Source organism: Ambystoma mexicanum, chromosome 10 (assembly GCF_040938575.1).
Source record: "Ambystoma mexicanum isolate Mex_15411 chromosome 10, UKY_AmexF1_1, whole genome shotgun sequence".
NCBI classification, from domain to species: Eukaryota; Metazoa; Chordata; class Amphibia; order Caudata; family Ambystomatidae; genus Ambystoma; species Ambystoma mexicanum.
This window is the reverse complement of record NC_090932.1, coordinates 724235944-724257382: the sequence shown is the minus strand read 5'-3', so window position 1 is coordinate 724257382 and position 21439 is coordinate 724235944. Positions and strand designations below refer to the sequence as shown.

The 21439-nt window shown below is 47.2% G+C and overlaps 1 protein-coding gene across 3 annotated transcripts in view; it reads left to right on the top strand.

Moving 5' to 3' along the window:
• Nucleotides 1–21439, top strand: part of HLTF (helicase like transcription factor) — a 1760895-nt gene that overhangs the window by 1657758 nt on the left and 81698 nt on the right. For 2 of the 3 annotated variants that reach the window (XM_069618321.1, XM_069618322.1), the window contains one exon: nucleotides 10477–10657. The exons of the other annotated variant lie outside the window; for it this stretch is intronic. In XM_069618321.1, the coding sequence (XP_069474422.1) occupies nucleotides 10477–10657 (181 nt within the window). The remainder of the gene's footprint in view (nucleotides 1–10476; nucleotides 10658–21439) is intronic. 3 annotated transcript variants of the gene reach the window in all.

Sequence of the window (21439 nt, the reverse complement as noted above, 5' to 3'; positions counted from 1 at the left end):
TTTCAATTTATAATCAAATGTTGTTCATTGCCCACAAAAGGCTAGGGGACCTGTGCTTTAAAACCTCCACTCCTTGTCTTCTCTTAGAGAATGTGAAGGATAATCAAGTCAGCATTCCTTCCTAAGATTGTGTCAGATCTACCCTCCACCTCATCCATCTAAGATGGAAGAGAGATTTTTCCATCTTGTCCCCAATGGGGCTTTCAGCTACTTCGACGAGGCACTTCAGGAAAGAGGATTAGGTCTTCATTGGTTAAGCTGAAGATTGTGTGGGTAGGGCTCTTACCAAGCGGACCCGCAGTGACGGGTCAGATGAAGGACAAGGACTCTGATCTTCCATTTTAAGGTTTCTTTATTAAAAGAAAAGGTAAAAACTCCTGACATTGCCTAAACTACAGGTTTACCCTACCCAACCAAACTAACTAGGGTGCCTGTCAGTACGTCCAAAAGGAAGATCAGAGATCTGTCCAAAACTAATCTATTCTGTCCCTGCTACTATAAAAACAACTAAGGCACAGGGGAATGACTCCCTTCTCCTGTGGGCTTCTTCTTGGCAGATTCACTATAGCAAAGTATTCGTAGGTAATTCTTCATAACGACTTTATCAGTTTATATAGTTCTGGTAATGGGCTCTTCACTTTCTCAGTGTTCTCTTTTTCCCATTGGTTCTTTCTATCTGTTTTATTCTTCACTCTTGTAATTTTCTTTGCATACCCCCTTTTCTCAGGGTGAATCTTTTCTTCTCCTTTATAAACGTAAGGCTTTAGCTTGACTCGATGTCCAACTCTTGTCTTGTTTAGGATAAATAGAACATTCCCGATTATTACTCTCACTCGTCTTAAGTATTTGTAAGGCTTGGTCTTCACCGGGACAAGTAAGAATGTTTCCATAAGGCTTATCACTCTTCTTCAACACCTGGTTGTTAATGGGACTAGTGTGAGTTTTCCAGTAATGATTATCACTCGTGTTCAACACTTGACTATTATTTGGACGAGTATGAGGGTCCCAGTAATACTTCTCACTCGCTTTATATACTTCCGATACTTGTTCCTCACTGGGACGACTATGAATAGTCACTTTATTTTCGGTTCAGCACCCAGGTCTCCCGATCTCCCTGTTACCTTTCTGTCTCGGAGATCGCACCACCGGGCTTGCGGTCTGCACTGGATCACTTTCGTTGCTTGTCAGCCTGGCTTCTTCACTCTTTGTCTCCTCTTCACTTGGTCCACTCCACAGTTCCTTTGGGGAGCCACCCTAGACAAGCTCTCGGTCCACGGCACCTGTACTTGACAGGAGCAGGAATACCACATCAATTGGTTAGAGCTGAACACCATCTGGGTAGCACTCAGAGCATTCCTTCCACAGAGATGCCTCTGATTCACCTCCCAACGGGCCCGGCATATCTTCTGGCACAGCAGGGGGGCAGGGTCATCCACCCCGTGCAACAGAAACTAGCCCTCACAGCATGGTTCATAAGCAGGTAACTTCTTCACTCTTTGTCTCCTCTTCGCTTGGTCCACTCCACAGTTCCTTTGGGCAAGTGTCTTGGCATTGTAAATGGACTTACAAGTCCACAGTGTTTCAGTCATACCACTAGCTCTCACTCGGTCAGTCCGTGGACCTTCTGTCACTCTCTCAGCTTCTTCTTCAGATTTTCTTGTGGGTAAATTCAACGGACTTGCACGCCAGCTTCCCCATTCCATCTGAAGCTGTGCGTCTCCTTCAGCTACCCCCTTGCAGCTGATTTGGATCTCCCCATCTTCTCTCTGTTAGGTAAAGATTGGGGTAGTACCCTTGGGGTGCACTTCAACAACCTTAGCCTCCAGGCAATAGGATCCAACCTTTGGTATAAGTCTGAACTACACAGGTTGGTAGTGTGGCTGAGCAGCCAGGCTTATCTCAAGAGGGGTCAATGTGAGCTGTAGTGAGTTTACACAAGGATTCACAATGACAAGTATCCAAAAAAATGCTTATACACATGGTTTCTTGATAAATCCATTATTATTTTTTTTACTGGTCATTTGTATAAACCTTCTGCAGAAGGGAGCAATATATTGGCAACACACAAATACCTTACAAAATACACATTCTTAGTTTCTAAATCAGTAAGCACCCATTGGGGATGGCGCACACACTTCCTACACCCTCACGTGACTTTAGTAGCTAGGACACTGTGGACATTGATATATTACTGTTAGCATTTAGAATAGTACCGAGATGAGTGTCAAAGAAAAGGTTATTAGAACAAAAAAGAGATCATAAATATACTCTTATATCCCGTCCCCTTTCCTCCATACTGTATGGGCGTCCCTTCCTGAACCTTTTTCGCCAGAAAAAAACCTTCTTCCCCTTTAATTTAAGAGGCGCACAGGGGTGCGGCCCAGGGAGCATGTGCTTCCCTGGCTCCGCCCTCCGGTGCCACACATCGGTCTCCTTTTTTTTGCGTCGACGGGAACGGGCCGAATTCACCAGTGCTCCTGGGTTTGGCTTCAGCCATGTAATTCCACGCGCGGATACTTCTTCTCTTTGTCCTTTTTGACGTTTAGGTACTCTGTCCTCAGGCGTCATGCCCCTCCACGGCACATGTCGACTTCTACAGGGTTCAACATGCAACGGGCTCTTCCCAACTTCAGACCCCCACGCCATCTGCCTACGTTGCCTTGGCCCAGGCCACGGTTGGCAAGCTTGTTCAGCGTGTGGCTCGCTGTCCTCAAAAGCGCTGAAGAACAGACTAGTCAGGTGGGGGGAGCTCTTCCAGAAGTCGCCTCCAGGGGATCTCAAGAACTTTGTGAAACATTGAACCGGCCCAAGGTAGGGCGAATATTCTCCGTCGCACCCTGCAAGGAAGACTCCTTCCCAGGGACTCTCACGCGCTGGAGGGACCGGTCAGGCCCTCCTACCAGCACGTGCACTGAGGCTGCTGCAGCTATCAACCTCCGGGCCGAGGATCCTCTCGGTGACAGTGTTGAGGGACCGGAAAGTTCTTTTACCGTGTCTTCACCTGAGGGTCTCTGCCCTTGTACCGGCACCATGGCCGAGGGGCTACGCCCTAATACCGGCAGTACATCCGAGGAGGCGCCTAAACGCAGCTCTACCGACCCCCCCCCCCACACCCCCCTCTGGGTCAAGGGTGCACCTTGAGCAGGGTAGGCCTCGTGATACACACGCAAGAGTCTTGGACGAGGCCGGGCCCAGTGGGCTAAGCAACATGGCGCAGGCACGTGGCAGGCAGCGTGACAAAATGGCTGCTGTGCCAGACAGAGGCACCCGTCCAACGCCATTCCAGGAATTCGGTGACGAATGAGTGTCAAGGAGGGACTGGCCTCAACCAGGTACCCCTCTTTTGCGCATGGCAGCTTTCCTTTGCGTCCATATGGGCAGGGTACGCAGCGGCTCCAGCAGCTCCACGCTACCCCGTCAGCACCTCCTGCCCCCTCTTTGGCCAGGAAGAGGTCGTCTTCAAGAGGTTACTCGGCTTCATGAAGTCACCTCGGATGGGGATTATACTCAAAGACGCCATCAGGGAAGTCCTTCCCGCAATGCTAGCGACACCACAGACTCCGGCGCCCCAGGCCCTCCTCCAGCCCCCCAGCCGACTCCTCAGGTGGCTCTGTACCAGCCTCCGCCGCCTCCGGCCGTGGTCCCTGTACCCCAGCCTCCGGCGTCAACGACTTCTCCTCCTCCACAGGATCCCCCAAATCCACTGGATACGGATGAGGAGGATGATCCGGGACGCGCCATCCTCAGCCAGGGCCTTCCACGAATGACTTGCTGGGCTGGCAGTGTATCTGGGCCTACCCCAATCCGAAGTCGAGCAGCCGGCAGAGGGGGGTTCTGGCTGAAGTCCTCACACAACGCCCCTCTGCAAAATCGGGGATTCCTCTGCAGACAGATGTAGTATCCTTGGCCAAGAAGGGCTGGCACAAACCCCACTCTGCCCAGCCGGTCAATCGAGGCCTGGACGCCAAGTACAGGCAGATGGGTGGGGGGTACATTCTTGCTCTCAGGCCATCCTCAGCCACACTCCTCAGTGATCTCTGCGGCATCACTATACTCCAAGCCTCAGTCGTCCTCCTCCTCTGCGGCGCTGCTAGGCAAAGAGGAGATCTTGGAGGCATACGGCAAGAAACTCTATTTCAACGCATCCTTACATCTTCATCAGGCCAACGCAGATGCCATGCTGGCTGCCGCCAACCAAAGATTATGGTGGGAGGTATATTGCGGACTTCCTCCCGGAACTCCCCACCCAGAGCCAATCATGCTTTAAGGTGGGGCTAGCCGAGGCCAAGCTGGTGGCGCATGATCTCATGGAATCCACCATAGCCCATACTGACACCTCTGGCCGTGCCATCTGTATCAACACGGAAATGAGAATGACAGCCTGGCTCCGGTCAACGAAATTCAACCTGGACGTCCAGGAGCGCATATTTGACCTGCTGTTCGGGGGGGGGACAGGGCACCACGGACAAGGAGCTTGCTAAAAAGAAAAACGGCTCACAAACGGCCAAGTCTTTGTCCATCTTGACAAAGTCCACACCCAAATCGTACACCCAGTCACAGCAGCGCTCCGACAAGGGTCGTACGTACCGAGGGTTCAGAGGCTTCCAGGAACAGAGATCCAGGCAGCCTGACCGCTCGCTGACTCCAAATCGCCGCAAGCTACAAAAAGTGCAGGGGAGTAAGGGCTTTTTCCAGTCCTCCTCCTCCGCGCAAGCCTTCAAGGGAAAGAAGGCATGACATGGCCCTCCAGGTCCATGTGTCTCCAATGGGGGGCAGGCTTGCTCTCCTTGCACATTTCTAGCGCCAGATTTTCGCGGACCCCTTGATCCTCTCCATAGTATCCACAGGGTACCGCCCTCCCATCCCAGCCTCTCCTCCTCTCCACTCCCTCAAGTGCGATCCAGTCGCTCATAGAGAGCCAGGCAGTGGAGGAAGTCCCAGCCTCTCACCGAGGCTTGGGCTTTTACTGGATGTTTGCCATTCAGAAAAAGAACCAGGCGGGCCTGAGAGTTTTGCTGCACCTTTCCACCCTCAACCTCTCCTTACCTCCACAAAAATTCAAGATGGTTACGCCAGCTTTTATAGCAGAGACATTGTGCAAGGGATACTAGATGTGCTCCCTGGATCTGAAGGACGCGCATCTACATGCCCCGATTTGGCTGCCACATCGTTCTTTCCTACGGTTCAAGATCATGGGCTACCATTTCCAATACAAGGTCCTTCCTTTTGGCCTCAACTCGGCCCCCAGGGTCTGTACCAGACTCATGAATACCGTGGCTGCCCTCCTCAGAGCGCAGGGCCTTCACACCTACCCATACCTCGGCAACTGGCTCATCAGGGCTACATCTCTGGAAGCGGTTCATCACTCTTCCCATGCCCTTATGAACACATTGCACGATCTGGGCTTTTCGCTCAATCTCAAGAAGTCGCAGATGTAGCCCGCGCAGACTCTGACATTCTTGGGACACGTGTTCCGAGAGGGTATTTCCATCGGAGGACAAGATCTCGACCATCAAGAGGGCCACCACCGACATCCTCAGCAGAGACGTGACCCTGGCATAGTGGTAGCAGCATCTCCTGCGTCTCTTGGCGGCGGTACTCTTAGCCATCCCACACACGAGACTGATGATGAGGATTCCACTGCACTTCGCAACCTCATGGAACCAGAAGCGGGGCTCCCAATCCGAGATGATCAACGTTCCTCCATCTCTCCACCCGGACCTAACATGTTGGTCCAGGGACTGCAACCTATGGACGTGCAAGCCCTTCCGGCCTCCCGCCCTGCAGGTCACCATCACCATAGACTCCTCGCTCGAGGGCTGGGGAGCCACCTTAGACAAGCTCTCGGTCCACGGCACCTGTACTTGACAGGAGCAGGAATACCACATCAATTGGTTAGAGCTGAACACCATCTGGGTAGCACTCAGAGCATTCCTTCCACAGAGATGCCTCTGATTCACCTCCCAACGGGCCCGGCATATCTTCTGGCACAGCAGGGGGGCAGGGTCATCCACCCCGTGCAACAGAAACTAGCCCTCACAGCATGGTTCCTAAGCAGGTAACGCTACGGCACCTTAGCCTCTCCCAGGCGAATCTGGAAGTCATACAGGGCGCAAGGAGTAAGGCTACCAGGGCCCAGTATAAAGGTAAATGGACCAGGTTCTGCCACAGGGCAGACTCCAAGGAATCCACCCCCTGGCATGTACTTAGGACAACGTGCTCTCCTTTTTGGCGCACCTCTCCCACTCTGGCGTGCAGGTGGACACCTCCCGCACTTACCTCGCAGCCATCAAGGCTTACAGAACTCAGAGGAGGGGAATCTTCTCCTCCAATCCTATCCTCAAGAAACGCAAGGCTCTACCTGCCCATCAAGAGGCTGCACCCTGTGTGGGACCTGAACATAGTCTTGGGCGCACTGGCGCACAAACCGTTTGAGCCAATGGTGTCTGCGGACATCAGGCTGGTCACCATCAAGACAGCCTTACTAGTCGGCCTCACCTCGGCTCGCAGTCAGCGAAATCCAGGCGCTGGTCGCCTCTGAACCATATACTAACTTTCACAGGGACAAAGTAGTCCTGCGGACACACCCAGCATTTCTGCCCAAGGTGCCTTCTGCTTTCCATTTGAACAAAGAAATAGTCCTTCCCACGTTCTTTGCCGATCCTAAGGACAAGGCACAGAGAGTACTGCACTGCCTGGATGTCATCGTGCCCTGAAATTCTACCTTGAGAGAACCAAGGGCTTCCGCAAATCGGACGCCCTGTTTGTCACTTTCGGAGACTCAAGACCAGGCTATCAGGCCTCCAAGACCTCCATATCCTGCTGGATGGTCACAGCCATCAAGGAAGCATACAAGGGCCAGCAGAAGCCGCTTCCGGCCAACATGCACGCCCAGGCAGTCGGGCCAAGGCAACGGCCAATGCATTCCAGCGCCATGTCCCTTGGCAGGTCATAAGCAGGGCGGCCACCTGGGCCACTCCCTCGGCTTTCTGCAAGCATTACTCTTTTGGATGCCGGCTTTAGATCTGATGCGGCTTTCGGACAGGCAGTTCTCGGGAACCTATTTGCTTAAGAAGAGTCTCCTCTCCACCCTGGGGCTACATTCAGTTGTAATCGCCCATGCAGTATGGAGGAAACGGGACCGGATGTAAGAGTAATTATAAGTTACTCACCGTAGTGACTAAAGTACTCTTAGTCCTTACTCCCCTTGCCTCCATACGTCCCACCATCCTCCCCCCTAATAAAACTGATGTCATTAGGCAATATTATCTATTGTCGATGCGTCTATGGGGACTGAGGTGTGGCACCAGAGGGCGGAGTCAGGGCAGCGCATGATCCCAGGGCCGCACCCCCGCGTGCCTCTAAATTTAAAGGGGAAGAAGGTTTTTATGGTGATAAAGGTTGTCTCCCGTCCCTTGGAAGGGACGCCCATGCAGTATGGAGGAAAGAGAACTACGTTAGTTACTACGGGAGTAACTTATAATTTCAGTGAAACAGGCTAAGCCAAAGTCAAAAGGCAAAAGTATGAGAGCTGAAGCACTCCTTGTAGGTAGTTAAGAACATTCTTTGCACAATGTTTGAGAATTCTTTGAAGAAAAACAATTATCAATGTAGGGCCAAAAGCTGTTAGACTTTTGAAAAGTAGAAGATGCAAGCAACTCTACAGTGTGAGGTAAGTTCTCTCAGACTTTACAGTACCTTTTAGTTAGAAGAAAAATGCAGCAGATGACTTCTATTCCTTTGCAGCTCGGCATATCCTGGTGTTCCTGTGCCTCAGTCGTGGGGACACGAGGGAGGACTTCTGGGAACTCCTGCAATGCAATGGGACGGTCACTGACAGTAAACGTCAAACTTCAAACAAGTGGCACTTGGGTGTTTCAGCTCCTTGCGGCTACTGCAAACGGCACCACTGTGGTTTCTGGCTGTCGAGATAGGCCTTCCTTGCTTCTGGGGTCCAGCACTCTTGTGGTGGCTCAGGCTCGGCCAGTCCTGCTTCCTGGCAGTCAGGAGGATCTTCCTGGAGCTCTTGGCCAACTTAAAAGCAACGCACACAATGTGATGTTCCTCTGTCGGGCATTTCGGATTCCAGCAGCAACTCTGTGGAAATTCAACCAGCTCCATGAAGGATGTCCAGGTGGCTTACTTTGGGGTTGATTGGTCCCACCAACTCAAGGGGAGAAGTCGTCCTTGCAGTGGCTTCTCTGTCGATACGAATCTGGAGTTTCAGCACAGCAGCAGGCCTTCACCGGGCAAACCAACAGTCCTGGAGTTGCAGCAGGCAACCTCTTAAAGTTCCTCTTCGCATTCCTTCGTCCAGTGGTCGACTCTGTCTTCCAAGCCAAAAAGCCTTGCCATTTATGCAGGTTTCTCCCATTCATTCTAGCCTAGCTGTCAGTCACCGAGCAGGGTGGCTGTCCTTGCCGGACAGTCAGCCGGCCAATCACCACAGAGTGCATTTGGGTCTCCTAGGGAGACTAAGCACAGGGAGATTTGGGCACCTCCCTCACTTCCTGCCCCCACCAGACACCCTGGAGCCAGCAGTGGGCTTCACTCGTGAATCCTGCCAAAGGCAAAGCGAACAAAGGACCAAACCTGGTTTGGCGCGCAGAGTAAATCTCAAGAAGGACCTTTCCAAGAAGAAATGGCGAAAAAAGAAGACTGGGCTATTTTGACAAAAATGACACCCTTGGGTGTTTTAATGCAGCTGCAACAGCAGCCCGCGGTAAAAGCACACCACAGCAGTTAAAAGTAAACCACTGCCACCAGCCAGTCATTGAGGAAAGGGTAACATAAAATTGTTACATGAGAAGCTAGACAAAGGGGATACTAATTAACCCCTCCAGCACCCTATTGTAAGATAGTATGTGCTTGGTCTAAAGAGTTACAAATGTAAGTAGTTAATTTCACTTTACTGCTCTTGGAAACAGTTGTTTATCTCATAGAAAGTATTTAAACCTTTGGGAAATCTAAGACTTCCCTGTGTCACTGCACTGTATAAGGTGCTGTGTGACACAATGTAAAAGATGATGCCTATGGAGTTTGTCAGACTCCATAACCAAAAAGAAACAGTTACAATCACATTAAAATACATGAGCGAGTGGGGGAAAAGGGTCTCACTTTCTCCTTAAAATCCAGCAAAGTTGCTGGGGGTCTTAAAGGTAGAGGGAATTAGCACATTTCTGACTATTCTCCCTAACACTCTCCTTCACAGGTTTCCTCCTAGTTTTAGGACGCTGCTGTAGATCTTCAACATTGGAGCATTAAAGTCCTTCTCTGTGATGATTGTGCTCTGTATTGTTCCATTGATCTTCTTTGTCTCAGTACCTCATAAGTTTATCCCTCCAGGTTGATTCAAGGTTTCTATATGACATTAACAAAAATGAGTTTGTTCTTCATGTTACTGATGGAGTGCATGCTGATTGGTTAGAGAGTTCCTCGTTGGAACAGGAGTCCTTGTCCCCAAGTGGGAGTCTCTCCCGTGAGGTCTGGCTTGCCTCTACTCCTAGGGAGCATGTTGCATAGCGGGCTCACCTCCCTAGCTTCAAAGGGAAACATTCCCCCTGAGGAGAAGTGGCTGAATCCTGCGATTCGTCACACTGTCCAGGTGGATCATCCTCTCCATTACAGTGTGTTATGATCTTGCTTGGAATGAAGTGCCTGAATGTCCCCCTGCCCATTATACTAAAGGCCTGGTAGCTCCTTCTGAATTGCAGATGAGTTTTCCTGCTTTGATATATGTCTGGCAGCTATGTGGGCTTCTCTGCACAAGTGCTCTAAGCACTACTGCCTGTCTGAATGCCTTGTCAGGTGAGGATGCCTTTTTTTGTTGTTGCAAGTGCTCCAGATTTTCCAGTTGTAGATGGTGATGTCTCGCTCTCCAGTAGTGGTTTTTGAGTCTTTTCGAAGATGAGGAATCTGTGGAAGTAAGGGATCAGTTGCAAGAAAAACTTGTTTACCTCTGGATAATGTTCATTGATGGATCAGTCCTTCTTTCTACAGATTCCTATTCGCCCTCCCAACCCACCCCTCATAGTGGATGGTTTGTTCACCTGATTGCTAGGTAAAGAGGGGGAACTGTGGTCATGCTGTGATATTTGCTCCATATATACTGCCCATGACATCACATTGTGTGTCATTGCTGCCCAAAATCCCTTAGTGGCTGAAGATATCTCTAAGAGAAGGAATTTGTAAGAGGAAGGACTACTCCATCAGTAACATTATAATGAGGTAAGTGATTTGTTCTTTTGTGGCACAAGCTGTCATTGTACTCTGTTAAGTGAGCAACTTCTTCCTCGCTTCATAATTTATATTCATCTGTAAATCACCTCAATATGCACATCTGCAGACACTTAAATTTGCAGACGTGTACTATTTTGGAAAATGTCTGTGAATAAATTAAACCCATTGTCTTGGTGTCCTACCCACTGACCTGGAAACAAAATCTCAAGTTGGCATTTTATTTTTTTCTTTGAATAGAGAATCTGGGTTTTTGTTCACACGCTTGGATGGTTCCATGATTCAGAAGAAAAGAGTAGAAGCCATCAGTTGTTTTCAAAGCAAGAAAATTGAATCTCCAACTATCATGTTGCTTTCAATGAAAGCCGGTGGAGTAGGATTAAATCTTACAGCAGCTTCCAGAGTGTTTTTAATGGACCCAGTAAGTAGTATTTTTATTGTGATCAACAAGCTTAATCTAAAAGGCCAGCTGAAGTGCATCAGCCTGATATACAACTCTAACGTTTATTTAAAGATAAAAATGACTGATGTCAATGCTTTATGAACTATTTTCAATGCATTGGAACTATATCCGCACTGTTTGCTTTTTTAGCATTGACAGGTGTTTGATGGTATTCACTTGCAATCATCTCAGAGCTTTGGTCTGTAGGGTAGGTGGGCTCAGGGGAAAAGGTTTACTGCTTGTGAAAACTTTCAGCTATCCTGACCCCTGCAAGTTTTGTATACTTGACCACATTTGTTTCATCCCGAATCTCACATCTAATAAAAGTACAAGTGACGCATAAATGTGATTGTCCTCCTACAGATTCTTGATCCTAGATACTTCAAAGGCAGCAATAGCTGGCACTGGATAATTTTTCACCGGCAGGAGGTAAGGTGTGCCTCAGTTCCAACCAGCTTCAACTCTCCACACCTCGGCTTCAGAAGAAAGTGTCCATCTCCTACATAGGGCACACCACACCCTAAGACCTCAATTCCTTTTTTCTGCATGCTCAGCAGGCTGTACCGCAAACTATCTTTTCCTATCCGAGATTCCAAGAAAAGGGTTTTTGAAAATCTTGCCCAGTTCAGCTAAGGCCTCTAAATATAGAGGCGCATGTCTGCACATCCAAGATGTCTATAATAGACCCCCTATAACATTTGTACATGGTGTTTTGGGGTCAGTCATGATGCCCTGTATTGATTCCCGCCAAGCCATCAATTCAAAGATGATCCTTGAATGCACAGAAAAGGTGGCTCTAGGCCCCTCCATTACCTTGATGAAATCACAGGAAACTTCCTCTGGAAGTCGCTTATCAGAGGCGGACAGGGTAACAGAACAACCCACATTTAGAGGAGATCCCTCTTCAGAGAGGAAGGTCTGTAAGCAAACTGATAAAAAGCACCACAGGAGGTCCCTCTCAAGAAGTGGCTCTCGCCACTAATAATCCTCTTTGGTGTTTTCTTTTCATGTTGTGCGTCAATCCTGACGAGATGAGAACAATTCACTTGACATGTCAGGTAAAAAAGTGACGTGCCCCCACCCTCCTTTTCAGTGGAAGAGTCGTAGTCTTTCGGGCAGATAATGCTAGAAATTGGAGTTGACGGCCTCAACCCTAATTGAGAAGAAAGGTCTCACCCTGTTGTCAAAGGCCAGCAGGGTTCGGACAGAGGTAGACATCTGTATGACGGAAGGCAGGGATCCTGTTCTAAAGAAAAAGCCACTTGGAAGCGCTACAGTACCGAAGCAGAGCACTACGTATCTTTGAACCATTTTCTCTCCAACCTCTGTGGAGTGCAGAGGGGACTTCCTCATGCCCCTGAAGAATGCAGACTTCTACACACCAGCTTTGAATGAGTGCAACTATCATGCAGGACATGTATGATGCTAGAACCCTTGCAGTTTATATGGAAGCCGATTCCTGAGAAACTGACCAGCTCAACGTGACCAAGCTAGCTGCCGATCTTCAAAAAACCAAGCAGCCTCGACACCTCACCAGAACTGGACATAATGGAGACTTCTCATTGTGGTCCTCCAAATATAGCTTTCCACTGCACCTTAGAAAAAGTGGTCAAGACCCTGTGCGCTCCATTTAAAACCATTTTATAAGATGACCTTAAGGACATCCTAGAAAACAGGCTACAAAAATAAACATACCTTTTTAATACAGTGCTCGCTAACCCAAATTTGAAGCTGCGGCAACACTCCTGCTCCGCTGCTATGTTTGACAAAGAGGTGGTTAAATAATACAGGCCGGCCTCTTCTGGTCCATCTTATTTGTCAAAGCATGCCTCTCCGGAAAGGCTGGTGGTTCAGCCCGCCAAGGCAGGTATCAAATCATCCCCTCGCTCCGTCTGGATCGAGAAACTAAAAAAGTAATTCCTTCAGAAAGATGATGCTTGGGATAGAAGATGTAGGCCTTAAGGCAGTGAATACATTTTGTGTCTCAGTGAAATATATGCACATCCCCTGGAAATTCATCTTGAGGCAGCAGACCATTTGACGGAGGGAGAAGTTAGGGATGGCTTCAAACCCCATTGTGGTGGATGGCAGAGAATGGTGTAGGGGAAAGACCCCCATCTGAAGGGGTTGGATCCACAGCAGCAGGTGAAATTAGCATTTGACAGAACGCCAAGTGGGAGTCAGGCACAGAACATAGAGGAGCTGAGATGGGTAAAGGTCAGGACCCCGGGAGAGGGCAGTGAGAAGGCTTACTCAAAAAGCCTGGGGCAATGGGAGCAGAACTTTCCTCTTGTTTCTATCTGTTCCTTGCTGAGAGGTTCGCCATATACCAACAACTGCTGAGAGAAATCCTATGGTTCTGTTTCAGAGTTCTACTAATGACTTGTTGGTCCTTATCCATCCTATTCTAACAGGCATCTGTATAGCTTTTCAGGGTACTGCTTGGGCTGAAAATGTACAGGCCCCTTGGATTGTGTCATTTGTCGGCAAGGACTCACTCACACTTCTGCCCATCCCTCCTACCCACCTTGCGCTAGCCCAGATAGCCTGTCCCATTCTGAGGACATAAGTGGAGAAGCTTCTCTTCATTCATGCAGTGGAGGAAGTACCATTTGACAAAGGGTACCAGGCTTCTATTCTAGGCTCTTCACCATGCACAAGTAATGCCACGTGACAAAGCATGATTCACATCTGAATACATTTTTACCTAACGAGAAGATGATTTAACCCATGCAGATTCATTTCTTATGCAGCAGAAGAATTAGATTGGTGCAGTGAATCTAAAGGATGTCTAGCTCCATATCCTGATAGGACCTCAACAATGCAACATTCCTGCCCTTCTTACCTTCGTTTGGGCAATGCCAGTGCACGTTCCTTCTCTTTCTAAAGGTCTGGCTGCGCTGACTTCCTTCGTGAGAGGGAGGCATGTCCTTGTCTGTCCCCAATTGGATGGCTGGCTCTTATGAGGTCTTTGTTGAAGTGCTCTGCTGTGCTCTGAATGTTTCATCCCACAATTTCCTATGAGCTTAGCAGGAAATTGTCACAAGGGCATAACTTTTAGCATAGCTCCTTTAAAAGATGGAAATCAGTCTCTGCAACAGTTCTAAGAGACGTGAGCAACAGCATTGAGAAGGCTGGCACTGCATAGAAGAAATCCAAGAGTCTACTTAATCTACCAAAGTTCACAGGCCCCATGCCCAAACAATCATGTTTATGAACTGCTACGGCAGCTTTTGTGCAACCCCCTTTTGAGGGCTATGCAACTACTAACCCTAGGGAGGGGCTAAATCATCTAACAAAAAGGGAAGCCAAACCTCTTTTACAGGTAAGTAGCATGGCAGAGCGACAAGGGAGAAATCTCAGGAAGAGTACCAGGCTGACAAAATGGTACATTTAGTCCACACAGTTATCCATAGAAAATATACAACACTGATGTATGAAAATGTATATTTCTCTGTCGTCCTGGCTCTCCCTCCTTCCCAACTGGTTGAGAACGGTTGCCAGACATTTCGTCGAAAAAAATTGGTCGACCAGACAAATGGTCGAACCAATTTGGTCGAAAACCAAATGGTCGAAATTTTTTTTAACCCTTTTTTTTTTTTTTGGGGGCGGGGGGTCCCCCCCCCAACCCCCTTTTTTTCTCTAAAAACTCCTTTTTTAACTAAACGAAAACCCGAAAAATAAATATATAAATAAAAAAAAAATTCGACCATTTGGTTTTCGACCAAATTGCGTCGACCAAATTGCAGTCGACCAGTTTTTTTTCGACGAGTTGACTGGACACCGTTGAGAACGCCTGCATCCGTAGGCGGGCCGGAAATGCTGGCTGAAAAAATAGCTGTCAGGGGAAGGGCTTACATCACAAGCGTCGTCCCTCTGCGCGCCAGGCCCACACCTTACCCTCACGTCACCAATGGTCCACTCCCAGTTCCTGTTTTTCCGCCTACTTGGCAGGTCGGAATATTTTTTGCTGTGCTGAGACTCCCTCTTCAGGGCATCCCTTTGCCTATCCATCCCTTTTTCTGTAGTGATTGGTTATTTATGTTTTCAATTTGTGGTACCTCCCTCTTCGCATGCTGTATGCGACAGGCTTCAAACAGTGCATCCGTTGCCGGAAGCATTTTTCAGCGGCCGATCCCCACCATGCCTGCATCCGCTGTCTGGGTATAAATAACCCGGTGAGTCCCTGCATATTTTGCTGTGGAATTCACCTGAGGTCTCTGCGGACTCGTCTTCTTTCCATGTCTGAGCTGGGACCGCTATCGAAGGTGACCGAGGACTTTGTTCGGAACAGGAGGGAGGCCGATATCGGTAAGAGGGTGGGGACTATACCTTCAGGGGAGGTACTAGTTTTGGCACCGGCTATCTGCATCCAAGGGAAGACTGCCTCCTCGGTTCCGGATTCTTCACAGGACCGTTCAGCGGGAAACCCCTTGCCTATTCACCTGAAAGTACCTCTGGGTGGGAAAGCTCTCGTACCTCCAGGAGGGAAAGTGTTGGTACTTCCAGTTGGAAAGGATCACAGAATACCCATCCGGTACCGCAAGAGTTATTTACTTCGGACAAAATAACAACAGTACCGGCAAAACACTCTATTGCCTTGGCACAACGGCCAGGCAAGGGTACGTGCAAAGAGTTGACACAAATGAGTAACCTTTGGATTGGGTATTCCTTTGATTGGACCTCAGCGCCCTTGGGTATATTTTTGTGCAAGTTACCTTATGTCTGGTCCCATGGAATAGTAACAACGTAGTACTTGGTTCCTCTACTCCGTTAAAATTGAAAAGCAAAAAATAAACTGTTATTTTAACATTGAGTCCATGCGCCCAACGTTTTTCTGAGAAAGAAAAAGACCATAACTCCTTTCTCAGTTTTCCAATGAAATTTTGGCAGTTTTAATGTTACTGTTTTTTTTCTTTTGCAAATAACAGTGCCCTCTGTGATAACATGTGTTTCGACGGTTTCTCTGTCTTTCTCAAATCAGGGCTTATTGTTTTTACAAATACACACTTTCACATACTTAACCAGAAACTGAGCCCAAAGTATGGCCGTCGGTAATGAAACAGGAAGTAGGACTATGTTGCTAAGCAACGTTTGTATTTACATAATAGAACCTCAGAGACGCGGAGCTAACGAGGACATATTCGTACGAGAACACAAACAGAAGGTAAGCATGCATGAGGGGCTCCCCAGGCAACACCTTTTTCATAGACACACGAGCTAACACGTGAATCTGCTCGTGCTTTTAAAGCGATGTCAATATAAATATAGAAAAAGCATTTTTGAACCATTTTAGCGTTCTCGCAATGCCACCATGTTATTTAAGGGACTGTGAACACAAAATGACACCGTAATAGGAATGTTTTAAAACGCTTAAAGACAAAGCAGATGATTTTGTATGTATAGCAAACACAGCAATGGAGGCTTTATGGAATATATATTTGTATTTGAATTTATTGATTTATAAAGCGCCTTATATCCCCATATAGGATTTAGGAATATTTCAATACAATATGCAGATCATGTAGCGCACATTATTTAAAACCTTGGTTATTTTCAAGTTAGAATGGGACTTGTTCACAAACAAGACTTGTTTGTATTATATATATATATATATATATATATATATATATATATATATATATTTCAACCAGCTTGGGATTTAACCCGTGACTTGCAACAAAAGACAGAGGTAGATACGAGAGCAAGTATTAATGGGTAAGCTCCAAAACCTCAATACCATACGAACCATTTATTCTAAAAGATGGTCAAGTAAACGTAAAGAAATAAGAAATTAGTTACTGTGATGAATGTTTACAATGTTTAAGCACATATCCTAAGAAACTAATGTTTTCTTTAATTTATTTTTTATTTTATTTTTGATGTTTCTTCTATCATTCCTAAAAACTCCTTCCCTTTAACCCTCCCTCAACGGCCAATCTTCTGAATGGATTTTTTGTAATGACTGTTGAAATTACAAAATTATGAATGCGTTTTCTTTATGATTTTGTGAATTTGCAAAAATAATAAGCCCCGATTTGAGAAAGACGGAGAAACCGTCAAAACACGTGTTATCACAGAGGGCACTGTTATTTGCAAAAGAAAAAAACAAGTAACATTAAAACTCCCAAAATATCATTGGAAAACGGAGAAAGGAGTTATGGGTCTTTTTCTTTCTCAGAAAAACGTGGGCGCATAGGCTCAATGTTAAAGTAACAGTTTATTTTTTACATGCAAAGAGGCTCGTGCCTCCTGGGTCCATTTGGTGTATTCCAATTCCCCTGTACCAGACAAAGCCAAGTCGGCTTCTGCACATAAAACTTCGGGTACTTCGGTACCGAAAGAGAAAGTTTTACCCTCATCTACCGCAGTTGAGCCTTGCAAGCTCCTCTGTACTGAGGAAAACTCATAAGTCCTCTCGTAAGAGGCATAAGCAGTTGCATTCAAGAGCTAGACCGGTGCCGAATTCTCAGCGAAAACACAAACGGAAGAAATCTCCCGTGGCTCCTGTCTGGGGCTCAGTAACGGAGAGCTAGAAAGACAATTCAACTTTAATTTCTGACTCTGAAGACTTTGACGCTTCCACATTTTTTACTGTTACACCAGAACAATTGTTCAGCACTCCGGTGAGCGCTCACACTCCTCACATTTTGTCTCAATTTTCTCCTCAGTCTGAGTACATTTTGGGTCAACCTACACTGGTGCCATCACAACCTACACCCCAACTGGTTCTAACCAACATTCAGGTGCCTAGACCAGTGGTGGTGAACATTTACAATCCTAGCCAACCACTAGTCTCTGCTGCCCTTGGCACTAAGGGTAAAGGCCCTTCTCCATCTCCAGATTCACTGCTGGACAAAAATGCAAACGCATGGGAGATCCAAAGTAAGAAATCTTACACCAGCTCTACCTTACAACTTAGTCAGGTTAACACTGCTACAAGTGTGGTGGGATTTAATATCCTTAACTGGGAGAATCTGGAGCACTTCTCTGACATGCTACCTCAGGAAGCCGCAGACGAGCTCTCTTTCTGGATCTCGGAAGGCAGAGAAGCTGCTATGCAACAGCTTCAAGTCATTAAAGACCTAAGGGACACACCTGGTATGGCAGATGCTGGTGCAGCCTGCATGCAGAGACATGCATATCTGTCTGCCTCTTCCCTCATCAACCATATCACCAAAACTTCAAGGCATTTAAACCACATGCACCAGGCAACAGTGGTTCTTCCACTTCTGCTAAATCATACTACTCTGCCAAAAAGAGACTGTATAGACCCAAGAATAAATCGGCCCTGCCTCCAATTCTGCTCAAGAGCAAGAGATGTCTTGGACAACCCCCCGGGCATGTACTCTTCCGCTCCAACCATCATCCGGGAGCATACATCCCGAGTAGGAGGAAGGCTTTCCAACTTCCTCCCTTTTTGGAAAACCATTACTCAAGAGAAGTGGGTTCTAAATATTATTCAACATGGTTACCGTCTTGCTCTTCCGGCTATTCCACCTTCCTCTACTCCAAAGCTCCAGAAATCATCCCCAGAGCTCCTGGAAGAGATTCAAAAACTCCTTCTAGGAGCGATAGAATTGGTTACCCAAGAGGAAGTAGGTCAGGGATTTTACTCGCGTTACTTCCTGATCCCAAAGAAATGAGGTGGGATCTGTCCAATTCTGGAACTTTCAGACCTCGACCAACTTCTGTCTCTGGATACTTTCCATATGATAACCACTCCTCAGATTCTGGCTTCTCTATAGCCAAACGATTGGATGGCATCTTTAGACCTACAGGATGCTTATTTTCACAACCCCATCTACTAACACCAGCATCTGTTTCTGAGATTCACAATACGAAGGTTTCATTACCAGTTCACATGTCTACCCTTCGGGCTAAATTCTGCCTCCAAGGTTTTCACAAAGGTTCTGGGGTCAGTGGCAGCCTACCTCCGGTTGCAGGCAATCCATTGATATCCCTACCTAGACGACTGACTTCTCAAAGCCCATTCTCCGGAGGTATTGCCTCAGAAGTTGCTAATTACTTGGCATACACTGTTCAACCTGAGGTTTTCCATAAATATGACAAAATCCCAACTCAGTCCCTCACAAACGATCCAATTCTTGGGAGCAGTTATAGACACTACTCTGCACAAAGTCTTTCCACCCTTGGAAAGAGTGGAAGCCATTCAACAAACAATAGTTTGGTTCTCCACCCACCAGTCACTGACAGCTTGGTGGTTTCAAAGGCTCTTAGGCCTGTGTTAGGGAGAATTCTCATAAATGTGCTAAGGCCCTGCACCTTAGAGACCCCCAACAACTTTGCTGGATTTTGAGGACTTGATTATTTTGCCTGGAAAGAGTATGAGCCTTTTTTCTACTCTTTCATGTATTTTGATGTGCGTTTTACTCTTGTCTTCTTTGATTATGGAGTTTTAGATAACTCCATAGGCATCATCTTTTCATGTGTGTTACACAGCACCTTCAGTGCAGTGACACAGGGATGTCTTTTAGACTTCCAAAAGGTTTAAATACCTTCTTTGGGATTAACTACTGTTCCCCAGACAATGTAAAGCGAAATTGACTTTACTAGTCTTTCCGAATTCCTAGGCCCAGCACACACTATTTTACAATAGAGTGCTGGTGGGGTTACATAGAATCCCCTGTGTCTAAATACTCATGTAGTAGTCAAATGTTACCCTTTCCTATCGAAATGGCTGGTGGCAGTGGTTTTACAACAAACTACCATGATTTTTCCCGACCGCGAACACCGGTAGCTAAAAATCGCGGGAGACATGTTTTTCAAGATGGCGCCTTAAGCCCCTTTGTTTAAACAGGTCCTGGTCTTCTTTTTTTGCCTTTTCTTTTTGGAAAGGTCCTTCTGGAGTTTGTCTCTGCGTGCCAAACCAGGTTTGGTCCTTTTGTTCGTGCACCTTTGGCAGGCTTCAGGACTGAAGACCGCCTCTGGCGCCTGAGTGTCTGGGGTGGGCAGGAAGTAAGGGAAGTGCCCAAAACTCTCTGTGCTTCGTCTCCTAGGAGACCCAAATGTACTTTGGCGTGATTGGCTGGCCGACTGTCCGGCAAGTACAGCCACCCTGCTGGGTGAGTGACAGCTAGGCTGGAATGAAAGGGAGAGAACGGTTTAAAAGGTGAGTCTCTTGGACTGGAAAGCAGAGTCCACCACTGGAATGAAAGAACCGAAGACCAGCTGGAAGAGGACGGCTGCTGCAATTCCTGGACCATTGGTTTGCCCGGTGAAGCCCTGCTGCAGGTCAGAATTGCCAAGTTCATCTCGACAGAGAAGCCCCTTCAAGGGCGACTTCTTCCTTTTGAGTTGCTGGGACCAATCAACTCGTAAGCCACCTGGATACCATTCTCGAAGCTGGTTAGGTTTAACCAGGGTGGAAGGACACCAGCTGGTGTACTTGACTACAGCTACCCGAACCGAATATCTTCCATTTGCCAGCTTGTTCGACCAGTCCCCGTGCAGTGCAGGAGTCCCTCAACGTCCTCCCTCTTGTCCCTATGACTGAGGTTCAGGAACAGTGAGATCTGCAGGAACCAACGTCTTCAGCTGCATCTTTTCTTCATATTAAGGTACTGTGCCAACCCGATTGAGAGAACTTACCTCTCGCGCTGAAAGTTTGTGAAACTTTCCCAACTTGCAGGCCTAATCAGCTTGTGACCCAACATATGATTCTTTTTCGTACAAACTACTTTTGGGAACTTTGGCAATGACATTACCGTTTACTACAAGAACTGCTCTTTCCTATCCAAGACACTAGCCCATTGACTTTGGCCTAGCCCTATTGAACTGACTCGAGTCCTTTAGTGAACTGAAACTATTTGCACTGCCTAAGAAAGTATTTGTGATCTATTCTATTAACTTGTGCCTTTTTACTCCCATTTAAAGTAACTGAAATGCCATTTTGCTCTCATTTCAGGGGAGCCTAATTTACTCAGAAACTTATTGGTTCAGTACTGAAGTGTGTTTGTGTATAATATTAAGTTTCCTCCTTCTAGTGAATGTTTTCTAAATGATTGTGTAATAAATTAATACATTTTTTTACCAAGAAACCTTGAGTGTGTCTACTTGAACCACTGTGATTGTAAGACCTCTGTGTAACATCCTTGTACTGCTCACATTCCCTCTTGAGATAAGCCTGGCTGCTCAGCTCGCTACCAACACTGTGTAGTACAGACTTATACCTAAGGTTGGTTTTGCTTACACCTGTAGTCCTAATTGTATGTGGTTGTCCCAGAGGGTACTGCATGCAATTCTGTCTGCAGGCATCTTGCATAAACCTAGTTCCCTTTGCAAGGCTCGATATGAGAACGACCCAGTGGCAACTTGCTCTCAGCTGGAATCAGCTCTCCGATCCCCAGGAAATAAAGATCCTAATACCAGGCCAAGTTCAGAACTCTGCGCTGGTGGAACTCCCCAGAGAACCTGCTAATGGGATCTCCCTTTCAACCCCCCTCACCAAATAGTCATAACAGACTCTTCAGAGTATGGTTGGGAAGCTCATTCTCAAAGCCTAACAGCTCACGGTCTTTGGTCCTCACAGCAAAGGACGGACCACATAAATGTCTTGGAACTAAGAGCCATATTTTTCACTCTAAAATCTTTTCTTCACTCACTTCAAGGAAAGGTGGTGAAAATTCAAACGGACAATATGATATATGATATGATATTTTATTTGTATTACACTCGTACACAAGTGTTTCAGAGCGCGACTAGGCAAGGGAGGGGAATAAGAGAGAACACAGCAAAACA